The 14,594-nt window shown below is 52.8% G+C and overlaps 1 protein-coding gene across 1 annotated transcript in view; it reads right to left on the reverse strand.

Moving 5' to 3' along the window:
* Positions 1 to 10,911: 10,911 nt before the first annotated feature.
* LOC121665428 (AP2-associated protein kinase 1-like) overlaps positions 10,912 to 14,594 on the reverse strand; it is a 50,401-nt gene continuing 46,718 nt past the window's right edge. The window contains exon 16 of the mRNA XM_042029581.1: positions 10,912 to 11,072. Coding sequence (XP_041885515.1) covers positions 10,912 to 11,072 — 161 coding nt within the window. The remainder of the gene's footprint in view (positions 11,073 to 14,594) is intronic.

The raw sequence follows: 14,594 nt of genomic DNA on the forward strand, positions 1-14,594 counted from the left end.
CCTGCACTTCCACAAACCAATCTACCCCCCTCCCACTCCCCCCGCCCCGAGCATCAGTGCCGCCAAACTCTTCGGCGCAAGGAAAGCCCAGAGACTGCGGGGACGCGGTGAAGAACTCCAGCGCCGTCCCAGCGAGGCCGCGCCGCCGCCCGGGCCCCGACACCTCCCTGTGCCTTACTACGGTGACCCCTGGATTCATTGGGAAAAAGGAATGGGTAACTAGAGCAAGCTCTGTGCAAAGGAAATTCTCTCCGGGGAAGGACTGCAAAGGACTCTTGCCGGTGCGGAATCCCAGCCAGCGACCTGGGGACGGCTGACAGGGACACACGGGACAGCGACCGCCCCTCCCTGCCAGCGAGGAGCGACAGCAGCAGCTCTGCAGGTGCAGGAGCCCAGAAACCTGGGCAGAACTGGGGACAGGCAGCTGTTCCCACGGACCAGGAACTGCAGACGGGAAGGTGTTGTCACCTCCGAGGGTCTGGAAAGGAGAAGGGGGTGTGGATTGGAGGATGTTGGTTTGTGGAAGTGCAGGTGAATGGAAACAGAGTCACTAAGAAAACGGATTGCATGGGAAAATGAACCCCATCCCTGAGGACAAGGAATAATTGAGGACAGGTCAGCCTTCAGTGTTCCCAGTGGGACAGAGCAGGTCATAACCATTGAGGAATTTGGGAAAGGCGTGGTCAACTGAAGAGTCTTTGCATTCATTTTAGGCAATTCTGTCCATCTAGTCAGTCACTCCACAGTTCTGCATTGTGATTTAATGCTGGTTTCCTCTTAGAAGGGAAGGACTCTGGATGTAAACCAGAGGTTCGGTGTCTCGAGTTCCCTAAATCCAGCCCTGCTTGGGCTCCTTGTTGCCGTCAGTTTGAAATGGTTGCCACTGATGCGTCCCTGTTTTTCTGTAAATTGAATTCTTTCACCTTAAAAATGTTTCCACGTGGATTGTTTTGTTTTGTTTTCCTTTCCTAAATAAGTAGCAGATGCCTCCCAGCTCGGAGTGAAGAAGAGCCAGTGTGCTTACTCACTCTTGTCAGCTCTCACCAGCATCACTCCTATTAGCGGTTGTTGACTAAGGCAAACCCCCTGGGACAGGCCAGATGGGAATCAGTCTGCCAAGAAATGCACTGGCTGCATTTCTCTTGCTTCCTCCTCACCTTCAGGGGACCCCCAGCACATCCCACAGCACCTCCTGCACACTCCTGTATCCTACAGCCATCCTGAGCACCTGCCTGCAGCCCAGGGCAAGAGCCAGGGGAGGTCCCTCAGCCCTTCAGACAGAGCTCCCTGATTGCCCCTCGGGATCAGTTCTCACAAAACCCTCTGTGGAAATCTCACAGGAGAGAAACCACCTTTGTAGCTGCAGTTCTGTGAGTGGCGAAGGGTTCTCATCTCATTTTTTACCAGATAAAGAAATGCTTTGCCAAGTACTTCCTTCAGTGCTTTTGGAAATATCAATTCTAGCTTTTCTAGCAAAACAAGAAAAAAAAAAAAAAAAAGAAAAAATCTCAAGTAGGAAAGGGAACAAAGAGACTCAGTGGAGACCTACCCTGGGCTCCTTTGGGTAAGGACAGCAGGGAACCCTTGGCACGAGGCTCTGGGTCTCTCCCTCCCTCTGCTAGGTCAGGGTCAGCTCTTAGGTGAGGTAAATCCATCAGTCCTGAGGTCCTGGGACTGAATCCCAGGCCGGGGCTGTGCTCCCCAAGGCCCTTTGATCCCCCCACTGTTCTGTCTGCGGGCAGCACGGAGCAGTCCCCGACCCGGAGCAAATTCCCCTTGTGCTGCTCCCACAGGATGATGCTGGCGGTGGGAGGGGAAGCTTTAACAGCCCCGCTCAGATTGGGATGGGCTCCCTCGTGGATGGACGGGATCTGGTCAGGCAAAGAGCTGCTTGCTTCGGTTTGCTTTGGTTTGCTTTGGTTTCATGATGGAAGGTGTGAAAACTGGGAGTAGTGTAACACAGGATCCATGTCCCCAACACATCCTCAGCATTTCAAAAACGTTTGGGAAGGAAATTGGTTTTCAACAATACAGCATTGAGAATTTTATTTTTTTAAGCGTCAATTAGCCAATAAGTTGGTTAATTAACCAATTGACCAGTAAACCTCCTGCTGGGGGAAATAGCAGTGTATTCTCCATGACTTCTTTGTAGATATACGTAGAAATTCTCATTCTCCCCAAACTAAGGGGGAAAAAAACCCCCACCGATTTAAAGAAGCAAAATAATGCCTAGATCAGGCTAGAAAAATCAGGATTTTCAAATGCTCCCTTTGTAATCATCCAGTTCAAGAAAAAAATCAAGCTCCAAATTTTTGTTGTACATATTGTTGCTGCATGCTTACCATATGTTAGATGGAAGCATTTCCTATCCGTTGTGGATAAAAGAACATTTTTCAAGTTGTAGTAAATTATTATAAAGCCAATGACATTTCATGGCATGTTATCGTATCAAGCTGTGCTTGTTGTATTTTTTCTTTATGGTTGTATTGCTTTTTTTTTTATAAATGTACAAATATTTCCTGTAGTGACGAGCACCTGTTTTACATGGCATTAATTGGGGCACTGCAGCTCCCGGCTACTCAGGCCCTCGATCCATCGGCGCAGGGTTTTTTGCACGTGGATCTGGGTGGGATCTGGCTGGAGCTCCTGAAAAAAACCCACACGACTCTGCAGAGGATTGGCCTTGGTGACCCTTCCTAACGTTCCCAGAAAAATTAGAGCACGTCTGGTGGTGAATTTTGTACCTGGTTTGTATTTGGGAAGGAATTCTTCCCTGTGAGGGTGGGGAGGCCCCAGAGAAGCTGTGGCTGCCCCTGGATCCCTGGCAGTGCCCAGGGCCAGGTTGGACGGGGCTTGGAGCAGCCTGGGACAGTGGGAGGTGTCCCTGCCCGTGGCAGGGGTGGCACTGGATGGGCTTTAAGGGCCCTTCCAACCCAAACGAGTCCAGGGTTCTGTGATTTAGGATCAACCTAAATCTGGCTGCAGAAATGGCTCCCAAAAGTACCTCACATGCCTTTAAAAGCCACACTCCCCTTATGCTGCACCCTAAAGATTAATTTAGGAACTTAATGGAAGAGTGAAAACTTGGTCCTGAATTCAAACCAGCTTCCAGTGACAATTAATGCTATGTAAATGAGGTCGAATTAGCTGGAGCACCCTCCACTGCACTGTGGTGCCCTATGTACTCTCTGTCTATAAACCTTTCCCAGTCCACACCAGCCAACCTTTAATTAAATGTTCATTCCAGACCAAAAGGAGCTGAGTGATGCCACAGCCAGCTCAGGGACCCCAGCAGGTCTCACCAGCTGCACGTGCTCCAGTGAGGGCTGGTGTGAGCAGCAGTTCCCAGATGTCTGATGGCACTGAACAAACAAGCAGTTGTTTCATTTGCTCCTTGATTCCTCCCCTTGTTTCTCGTTCATTCAAAACTTTCTGTCAGTGCCTGGCAGCCTCCAAGGGCTGAGCAGCGGCGCTGGACAAAGGTTCAGACTGTTTTATTTTATTTCATTTTACTTGCCCAGTGTTACCAAGTGTTGCTGGCTGTACTTTGAAGCGCTCACCCACACGAACTCTGTGGTCACCTGAATTCTCTCTCTGCTCCCTGGTGTGTGAAGGCATCTTCTGTGACTGTTTATTCTGGGGAAGGGGCATGTCTGGCTCTGAGGGCTCTGGCAGGATTTGGGAACGTTGCCTTGTTTGTGGTGCTGGTGCAGGGGAGGAGGAGAACGGTCCCTGTTTGGATGTTGAATTTCGCGTTGCCAGGGCTGTGCAGTGATGTTTTACTCCCTCTGTTTGTTGCATGTGTCACTTGTTAAATTCAGTCATTACTCTTGCTGACCTTGATGTTATTATTAAAGAACTACACAAATCTCTGCTGGGCTCTGAACAATTCCTTGCCAAGGCAAAGCAAATCCTGGGCAACAGATTCTCATAAACTGGTTTTTCATTACCCTGGGGAACTCGAGCTTGGTGATTTTCTTCCCAAGAGCCCAGAGCACTTCTGACACAAAAGCTGTTTTCTTTGGGATGTGACAGAGCCTAGACTGTCAATTCCTCCCAGAATCTCCCTTTTCACAAAACTGGCTCAGGAACCTTCACCAGAGGTGCCTCTAACAGGGCACAGCCACTACCAGGAATAACCAAGCTTAGCTACCCCAGCTCATCCGGATTTTGATATGGTTGTTCTGATATTCCATGGAGCATGAAGAAGTTCAGCCTCTGGCTCTGGGTCCAGCCAACACCTGCCCAAGCTCACAGGCTTTACCTTCCTCTGCAAAGGTGAGCTGGCCGTTCCCTCAGCACATCAGACCCTGCATGTCTGGACTCAGCCTGCTTTTTCCTTCCCGTGTTTGGTTTAAACCAAACTTGTACCTGGAGAACGCCAGAGGGAAGTCGCAGTGCTCAGGTCCTGCTGTCACTCAGACAAAAGGTGTTTTTTAAATTGAGACTCCAAGAAAATCTCAGTTGCTTTGCTCGGAAGGGGTCAGGTGAAAAAACCCAAGAAAGTTACACCTGAGCTTAGCCCAAGCTCAGAAGGGACGATGCAGAGCCGCTCTGATGGTGGCTCTGGGTCGGTCAGGGCAGGGAAATACACAGGAGTGGCTGCACAGCTCTGCTTAAAGAACCATCGCTGGTCTGGGGAGACAAAACCAGGAGAACACGGGGACTGGGGCAGGCTGGATTGCCTTTCCCTCAGCTCCAGGAACCCCTCGGCCCCCAGGGAGCCCCACTGCGCTGCCACCACAGCACCAGATCAGGACAGGGCAGATGTCCCCAGGCAGAAGGTTTATTTTGGAGCCAAGTGTCCCCACAGCATCACAGGGACACGGCCGGTCCGTGGGCACCCCGAGCCTGGGTCATGGCCGGCAGCTGGACCCAGTGGGAGCAGGGCTGGGCTCCCAGTCCGGTGCTGAGGGCACTGGGGGGCTCGGGGAGGGGTGTGGGGGAGACTGGGATGGGGCTGGGGCAGCTGCAAGGAGCCAAATGGTGGGTCCTGGCTGGGCCATTTGCAGGGATTCCTCTTCTTTTTGTGCTGAGGCTGCAAGGGAGAGGCCACTCCGTCCTGGGCTTTGTCCCTCTGGCCAGAGGCTGTGCCGGACACACAGTTACAGGTCAGGGGGCCCGGGTGGGCTCAGGGAACAGCCCCCGGCCCTGGCTGTGTCTGGGGGGCTGTTCCCAGGGCTCTCCCTGCCAGTGAATCCTGCTTGTTCTTCCAAAGGCTCATCTGCCCTGGGAAAGCTGAGGAGCTCCTCACTTGGCAGGGAAAGAAATTGCTTTTTTCTCCCTAAATTTGGCAGAGAAAGCCCCATCTGAGTCATAGATAAGGGTTTGTGTGCGGCTGATGGAAACGCCAGGGGGACTCAGACACAGCATCTTCTGCTGTGGTGCTGCTGGAGAGTGTAATGCATCTTTTTATTTCAGAAACAGCTATAAAGTGACTTGTAAAAATAACACAAGCTATAAAATAAATCACCCTGGATGCAGACTGTGGCTGAAAGTCTGTAGCACATTGCCAGAACTTTTAGATTATTTAAGTATTTTTTAATACTTAAATGTTTTGAAGGGTCCTTCCTGGTAGTGTGGGAAGGAAAAATATCTTGGAAAGGTGCAGAGCACGAGGGAAAATGTTTTCTCATGCCACAAGGTCAGTGCAGTTGTCCCCCAAGGTGAGGTGTCCCTGATGGTGAAGGACTTGTCCCCTCCACCCAGGGGACATCCTGGCTTGTGCTGATGTGGCCAGAGCTGCAGCCCGAGCAGGGAATTCTGTGGCTCTTCACAGACATTAAATCGTGGGGCCTTTTCCAGAGCTGGAGGAATTAACAGGGATGGAGAAACCATAGCGTGCAAAAATACCACAGGGAGTGGAAAACTGAACTTAGCAATGAGGTAACTCCTACTCGCAGGAAAGCTGGGGATTTCTAAATTCCACTTTCCATTCCCATCTCAAATCCTCTCTAGCATCCCCTCTGGGTGTGTGAGTCTTCAGCTGCCTCCAGGAGATGCTTTGTGCTTCTCCCCTGCTGCCTGTGAGACCCTGTGGTCAGTGTGGGCCCACCAGGGAGCAGGGGTGTTGAGATCCTTTCTCAAGGTATTTCTTACTCAATGGAAAGTCTCTGGGAAAGGAAAAGCCGGGCAGGAATAGGGAATGTCTGCATTCCTTCAGTCTGTTCCTGGTGACATGTGAAACGTGAGCACCTCTGGCCTTGACAAGCTCTGCCTGCCAGTCAGCATTCCCATGGAATATCCCATCTTGCCGTGGCTGTGACCTGTGGGGGCAAATCTGGAGCTGTTTGAAAGAAAAGCTGGGAAAATCCTCTGGGAAAGTGAGATTTTTGGGCTCTGCAGTGCCTGGGTTCAGACAGGATGAAAATTTCTGTACATTGCAGATGCTCCTGACTGAAGGGGAGGAGGCTGGGATTGATTCCCGGGTTTTATTTAAGGTGTGGGCACTTGTGAGCCTCTGAATACCTTAAATAAAAGGATGAAAGGATGAAACACCTGGAAATGCCCTCCCCGTGTGCAGGGCCCCACCCTCCCTGCTCTGAAGGGCTGCAGTAACCACAGCAGCGGCAGATGTGGAAAAACAACACTGGGAATGAGTGGGGGGTATTTTCAGCTGTGTCTAAGGCAGGGCAGGGAGGGAGCCAGCCTGGGCTGCAGGGGCAGCATTCCACAGACTGCCAGAGCTGGTGCCACGGGGCAGAACTGGGGAGCTTCTGCTTTGGTGTCAGCTTGACAGTTGATAACTTTTTGGGGGTAGGGTGAGTGTCTGGGGGCGTGCGATGCTGAAAGTAAAAGTGATCCCAGCCGCCTGTCCCACAGCCTGTCGTGGAAACTGGAGAGGTTTCCAGTTGCTAAAAATGTATTGAAATAACTGCAGCAGCATCAGACAGCTTCTTGTTTGTTTTTTCAAACAGCCCAGCTCAGAAGGTCAAATTCTGAAGTCATCATCACTTGTCTGCCTCTGCCTGTCCCTGTCTGGGGAGGGATTGGGGTGGCTTGGGCCAGGCTGCTCCTCCAGCCTGAGATAATCCAGCAAAAATAATCGACTTGCAAAATAAAATAAGTCTGGTTTTTCATTAAGGAAGGATGGGGAGGCACATAACCTGTCAAGGGTGAAAGAGGGAGTTGTTGGCAGAGCTGTGACTTGTGTCCTGGGTGCTCTGAGACATTCCTGTGACAACAACTCCTCCTCCAGACATGACAGCAAACCCTTGTTCTCTCCTTTGCAGCTGTAGGAGAATCTCATAAGATGCTTTTTGGGAGACTGAGGAAATTTGCATTGACCCAGATAAGGCAGAGAAATGCAGTTTGAATTCCTGGCTGTGGCAATGGGCGACCTGAGGGTACATGGGACACCCTCAGCCTTCAGAGGCAAAAAAAACCCAGGAAAAGTGTTCAGCAGTTTTGTTCCTGGGACAGTGGGAGGTGTCCCTGCCCATGGCAGGGGTGGCACTGGATGGGCTTTAAAGTTCCTTCCCACCCAAACCATCCCAGGGTCCCATGATTTGCAGATGGTGCAGCATCATCCCCCAGGTTCCTGCAGCTGTGCTGGGTTAAACCCCCTCAGTGCCTGGTGGCATCAGCCACAGGGGTCCTGGTCCCCACCTGTGCCTTTTTCCAGCCTGGATGTTCCTGTTTGGTTGATTTGCCCCTCTCCAGGATGGGCTGTGAGGGGGGGTCTGTCCCTCACTGACGGCGTCTGCCTGCCCTGAGGAACAGAGGGAGCTGTGTCTGGGGACAGCTGCTGGTGCTGGAGGCGCTGGGGCGTCCTGGGGATGTTTTATGGAACAAGGACTGCAGGGTTTGGCCTTCACTTTATACCCCTTCCAAAGGATTCTTTCCTGCAACAGCTTGGCTGACTCAGGCACCAGCTGGGCCAAGTGTGGGACCACCCAGGCCAGCGGCCCCATCCACTGTGGCACATTTCTACATTCCCACAACATAAAATTAAATAAATAAGAAACAGACCCAAATGTGAGGGAGAAAAAAGAAGGCACAAACTGCTGGAGAACAGCCAGGGAATCCATTGATTCAGTAGGATAAACACAGATCTTTGTGGGGAACAGCAGGTAGGGATCCTGTTGGCTTAAGGGGTCTTTGATTATTCAGGGTTAGCAGGCAGAGGTCGGGAGCACCATGAATAATTCACAGTGAATCCAAATCTGGGTTTGGAGAAGGAACTCTGACACCTCTGAGCTCCCACAGCAGAACAGCTCTGGAACCAGTCTGAACAGGGGAAATCACAGAAATCCCTGCGTGGGATTGCCGGGGGGGGGGGGGGGGGAAATCCCCCCCGGGCCCCGGGGGGGGGCGCGGGGCAGGACATGGGGGACACGAGGGACACGGGGGACACGGGTGGCACCACCGGGGGTGTGCAGGGCAGAGCTCCTGAGCTTCTTCTGGGAGATCTTCACCTCTCCGTGTTTGCTGCAGTACTTAGGGGAGGAGAATGCTGAGTCCCCAGAGGAAACGTTTGCGTTTCTCTACAAAGTAATTCAGATCAAGGCTTTAAACAAGGGAGATTTATTTGTTGTATTTGTCTGAAAACAACAGCAGCAAATTATTTATCTGAAAAAAATATTTACTGCAAACTGTAGTCGGGCAAAACTGAAAAATAAAGTTTTTTCTCCCTTCTCTCTGCCCCCCTTTTTTTATTCTTTCTTTTTACCAGAGGCCTTTTTGAGGTCTAATGCATTTTTCAAGCTGACAATGGTTACTTTATGCTCTGCTGCAGACATCTAAAGCATCTTGGCAGAGTCACATTTACAGACAGCCTTATGGATCCCTTCTCCAGAGGCCTGATCCGATGGGTGCTCTTGGCTGGAGGCTGTGGGATGGTTTCTCTGAGTGTTTCCTCCCCAGTTATCCCAGTGACAGCTGGGAACAGCCGTGGTCCTGCAGTGATGGGCTCCTCCTGCTCAGGAGCTCTGCTGCCACCACGAATGGTCCTGGTCCTGGTCCTTGGTTCATCCCTGCTGCAGACAAACCACTGCAGGAGCTAAAGGAGTTCAGTGCAATCCTCTTGAATAACTCTGAGCTGAAGCACCAGAGAAGGGGTTTGAGTTCATTTGGGGCGGTTGCAGCCGGCAGAGTGTCCGGTGCCTGTCAGGGAATTCTCTGAGATGTTCCTTTCCCTGTGGTCCCCGCTGTGCTTGGAGAAAATGCCTTTGGATTCAAGTGATGCCAACTCCTTCTGGGCTCAGCTCGGCTCCGCTGAGCTTGCACAGACCTCGGAGAGAGGGATGCCACCACCATGGGGACAGGAGCTCGTGGGAATGGGGACCCCGGCCCTGGGGGTTCCTCCCCCTGTGGCTGCAGGAGAGGACAGAGCAGTGAACTGCTCGTGTCCCTCACACTCCCCTCCTCTTCCCATCTATTTCCTGTCCAAAAATTCCTGACCGCTTTTCCCCTGCCTCTCTGCTGTTGTTGGAACATGATTTAATCACAGTGAGGTCCGCGGGGAGACAGCGAGGCAGCATCAGCTGCACTGGGGCTGTCTGTCTGTCTGTGTCTGTGTGTCCGTCTGTGTGCCTGTCTGCAGCCAGCTCGGTGATAAATCACTGCACTGGAACCTCAGGATGTTGGGTTGGGTTGGGTTTTTTCCCTCCTCCTCCTCCTCCCTCTCTGCAGCCGGGAAGGGATGAGCTGTGGGATGCTCCGTGTGCCGAGCCCAGAGCGCTGCAGTTTGTGATGCACGAACGCTGAGGGATCCCAGAGGGATCCCAGAGCTGCTTCCCGTGCTCCAGGGAGCGGGGAGGAGGCTGCTGGAGGAGCTCAGGGATCTCTGGCCCCGGCAGGGAGGGGGATGCTGCCTCGATCAGCAATGCCTTGCAGAGCTGCACCAGTTTGCAGCAGGAGGGGAGCTGCTGGTGCTGCTGCAGGAGCAGGAGGGGCTGGGCCTGCCCTTGGACACGCTCTGCACTGTCGGGGCTTTGTGCAAAAGCATCAAAGCTTTTCCCAGCTTTGCTCTGTCAGTCCAGTTGGGGCTGGTGCAGCCTGGAACATTTTTGCTCTGTATTAATTTTTAAATGCACTCCCGTCAGAGGAGCTGATTCCCGCTGGGCTCCCCGAGTGTGGACACCAAACCTCTGCTCCTCTGCCTCCCTCGTGGGCTTGGAGTTTCCTGAGCTAGTCCTGTGGGAGGTGCTGGGTTTTCTCTACTCCCAGCAGCTCGCTGTGGACACCTCAGCGGGTTTTGGGGTTGGGTTGGGGTATTTTTGACGAACTGTCCTTGTCCCCATGGGTCTGGTGTGTTGAGCAAAGTGCAGGACTGTCCAGCCAGGCTCTTGTGACAAAGCCACCACCAGGACTGAAGGCCCAGCCCTCAGGCTCTGTCTGAAGGAGACACAAGGGGGGAAATCTGAGTCAAAGCCCTCAGAACTGTCACTGAACAGGGAAAGAAGGGGGAGCAGGGAGGAGCTGTGAATTTGGCTTTGTTTCCTGGGCTGCAGAAGCCAAGAAGGGAAGGAACCATCCAAGAACAGACAAACCGGCATTTCTAAAGCAGAGCACTCCGCTTTTGGCATTTGCTCTAAAAATCAAGACAATCTTTGGAGCTTTTTATTGTTTAAAACCTACAAACAAGACAAGAACTTCAGTGCAAAACACAAGCAGTGAGCAGAGCAACCTCTGAGTGTGTGTCACCCACCCAGGGGTGGCTCCGGGCTTTGTTCAGTGCTACTCACTCAGGGTGCTGGGCTGGGCTGTGGAGCAGAGGGGACCAAGACTGGGGCCTCGGTGGGACCAGGGCTGGTATCACCCTTAGGATGGCATCATCCTTGGCATAGTGCCACCCTTGGGATGGCATCACCTCTGTGCCAATGTCACCTTTGGGCTGGTGTCACCCTTGGGATGGTGTCACCTTTGGGATGGTGTCACCCCAGGGCCAGTGTCACCACAGGTCTGGTGTCATATGAGGGACAGTGTCACCCCAGGGACGGTGCCATCCCAGGGCACTCTCTGGCTGTCCCCGCTCACCCCTGGCTCCTGCTCCTCGAGGCCCTCGGGCGCTGCAGCAGCTCCGGGGGCAGTGCTGGTGCTCAGTCTCTGGAGGCAGCGATGCGATCGACCTGCAAAAGGGACAGGAGCCATAAAAACAACAGCCCTGGGACAGGGAATGATCCCCCTGCAACAGGGACAGGCAGCCATGGAAACAACAGCCCTGGGACGGGGTCTTTGGCTGCTCGTGGCATCGATCCAGCACCACTGCAGTGTGGGGAATGAAAACCCCTGGATTTGAGGGGCCTTAGACACGTGGTAACACAAACGGGAGGGGTGTGACATCCAGAGCACTCCTTGGGGAGATGGGGCAGATTCCAAAGGGCAAAGGATTTAGGAGCAGGTTTGAGCTCTTGCTTTGTCTCTCCTGCTCAGCAGGAGCTGTGCCCTCAGTGGCACCTTGCACTGCACAAAGTGGCATCTGGTGGCTGAGCAGTGACCTTTCCAGCAGGGGAAAATTCAGATGTCCTTCTCTGGGAGAGATGATTGCCCCCAAATGTCTGCCTCCTTCCCCTTTCACTGTGCTGGGCTTCACCCAGGTGAGACCCAGCCTGCAGGTGCTTCCTGAGCCCATTCCTGCCCCTCTCAGCTGAGCCAGCAAAGCCTGGGACAAACCTTGGGGCTGTGACCAACCCTTGTTCCTGGCTGGCAGCACCTGGAGCAGAATGAGAAGCAGATGACTTCAGCCCCTGCTGATCCCTGTCCCAGCTCCTGTGTCCATACAGCAAAAATTCCTCCCTAATCCAGCTGCTCCACTGCATGCAGGTGCCTCTGGACCCCCTCAGCCCCTGTCTGGCTTGGCTGGGGTCCTGCAGGGACATCCTCAAGCCACTTCATTCATCCACAGAGGCACTGGATTCATCCAACACTTCAGGCTGTGTCTGAGCCTTCCTGAGGGCCCGAGGGAGGGGACGTGGCTGTGCCAGGCTCAGGTGGAGAGGGGGAGGATGAGAACTGCCATCCTCTGTCAGCAAGGGCTGGCACACACCTTCACTGGGTCTCAGAAACCTGTCTCTCCTCATGGTGTGGCTCAGTGGGAATTTCTCCTGCGTGCGTCATGCCCAGCTTTGTGCAGGTCTGAAATCCCCCCTAAATTCCAGCGGGTGAGGGCCGGAGGCTCAGGCTCGGTGTTGTGTCACCAGGGAGGCTGGAGGTCACCTCTGAGAGTGACCATCCTGCCCTGGTGTGGGGCCCGTGTGCCTGGCTCTCCTCAGGCAGGGCCAGCTGGGGCTGTCCGGGCAGAAGAGAATTTTCCCTGTCAGCAGTTCCAGGGCTGGGCTGGGCAAAGCCTGGGGAAAGGAGCTGCGGCAAGGAATGCCAGCAGGGATGAGAGTCCCTGCCACGGCCCCGAGTGGCCCCCGAGTGGCCAGTGGCCACAGGGGCCATTCTGTCTGTGCTGGGCTCGTGCTGGAGAGGTTTGGTGGCTGCAGCTGGCTTTTCCCACCCACCCCCTGTACTGGAGGGTGGCTCTGGTTACACAGCCAGCTTCAGGTACCTCGTGGGGTTTGTGTCCCTCTGTGCAGGCCATGAGCTCGGCCCAGCCCCCCCAGCCTTTCAGGGCTGCTTCTTGTACAGGAAAGGTCTTTGACAGGAGAAGCCTGAGCTGCTCCCTTTGTCTAAGAAAGTCAACACTGGAGTTTGATGCTGCGCCCCTGGAGAGGCAAAGATCCCTGAGGAAACCAATCCCTGAATGGCCCAGCTGGAGGAGGGGGGGTTTCAGCGTTTTGTCACCGTGGGATTCCCTTACAAAGCCACCCAGGTGTGTTTGAGCCCTGACCAAGCCCTGAGCCCCCAGCGTTGGTCTGACATGACCCCCACGGTCCCAGCTCAGCCTTACCCACGCAGGGCTCTTCCTGGGAAAAGAAGCCACGAATTTTCAGAAGTTGTGGAACGTGAGAAACGCTCACCGAGCACGGGGCAGGTACGGGCTGTGCTGACTGCAACCTTCTCAGTGATAGAAAAGGGGTCATTAAATAAGAATTAAGGAACAGAAGGTTGCAGGAACTGTTCTGCCTTAGGGGGATTTGATAGGCTTTCCACAGACTGGAAAAAATCGGTTAGGAAAGGGCAGGTGAAATGCAAAAAATGAAATACAGGCTGAATCTCTGACCTGAAAAGAGCCTGGCTGGTCAGGAGAGGGGCAAGTTAAGCCCTGAGGTTTTCCGCTTTGTACATCCAGCTCTTAACTTCCACAGGGGCTACACCTGTTCTTAATGGATTTAACTGAAGACCAGTAATTCCGTTTGTTTCATGTAGGGCACTTGATTTTATTCAAAGGGTGAGATACAAAAAAAGTAAGCAAAGAGACAAAACCCAAATTATAAAACACTACAGACAAAAGTAAGACATCTTCTGCATACAGCACACGACAGGAAACACGGTACAGTCTGGTCCCCACAACCCAAGCCAGCTGGATATGTACAGCAGAGGCAGAGAATCTACAAGGGAGGAAATGTGGGTTTGCCACTCAAATGTCTATTTACAGAAACTGAATTGAAGGCAAATAGTTTTCTTTCCTTTTTTTTTTTTCAACCCAAATGTTTCTTCTTCTTCCTGTTTCTGATGAAGAGGAGGGACTCCATGCTTTGAGGCAAGTTTGGTACATTCAGGTAGGATCCAAAATTAGCCACAGCTAAACACTGACGTGCCACTTAAGCCACTTAATTTTAGTCCCTCCCTCCATCCAACACGGCCACCAGGCACCTGCTTGTGGCATCAAGGACTCCTAGGGACAGCCAGGAAGGGGAAAGGCCCAATTCTGCACTGGTGTGGGTTTGACTTGTGCCTTTGGATGCTTCACTCTGCAGCTCAACCAGCCCCCCGTGCCTGGGCTGGGCTTAAGGCTCCACACTGAGGTTTTGCATGAGGCCCACGAGCTCCATCCCAGGTGGCTGGGAAAGGCTCTGGGTGAAGCTTTTGGCTCTCTCAGCACAGGGGGCTGAGCCTGACCCAACACAGGGAGTCCAGGCAGCTTTTGGGACAGAAGAGCCACAGGAGACGGCCCTGCCCAGGGCCAGCCACCCAGGCACTGCTGGGGGCTCTTGGTGAGAATGTGCACAGACAGTGCTGACTAGGACAAATCTGGCAAAAAACTGTCCACAGCCCTTCTGCAGCAGGGCTGGGGGAAAAAAAAACCTTTCTGGCTGCAGCATATTCCATGTGCAGCTCCATTTGTGTGTGTGTGGAATCTTCCCAGCAGTGTGAAATCTGTCTGAGAACTGCTGGGCAGAAACATATGCTGAGCTGGGAGCTCTCTGGTCTTTGGAAATTAAAACCCCCCAAGACCTCAGGGCTTCCCTTGAGTCTCTGCAGGTGAGGAACAGAGTTATTTATACCAAAAACAAACTGTGACCAAAGCAGGCAGAAATAGGAGCTGCTATTCCAGATGGCAAAAGCCTTTCTCTGTATTTACCTGTGGCTCAATTTTAGAGACAGGGCTACTGAATTTTTCAACATCTCAGTGAGGAAGGAGAGAATTTTACTGGCTCAGTAAGCAAAACATTCATTTGGGAGAGCAGAAGACTGGCTGTTAATAAATACCACGAGACATCCTAAAAGTTTTCTACGGAAAAGAGAAACATCATCTGTTCATC

This window comes from Corvus kubaryi, unplaced genomic scaffold (genome assembly GCF_017639235.1).
Source record: "Corvus kubaryi isolate FWS band 111438036 unplaced genomic scaffold, C.kubaryi_AGA036_p1.0 37326, whole genome shotgun sequence".
NCBI classification, from domain to species: Eukaryota; Metazoa; Chordata; class Aves; order Passeriformes; family Corvidae; genus Corvus; species Corvus kubaryi.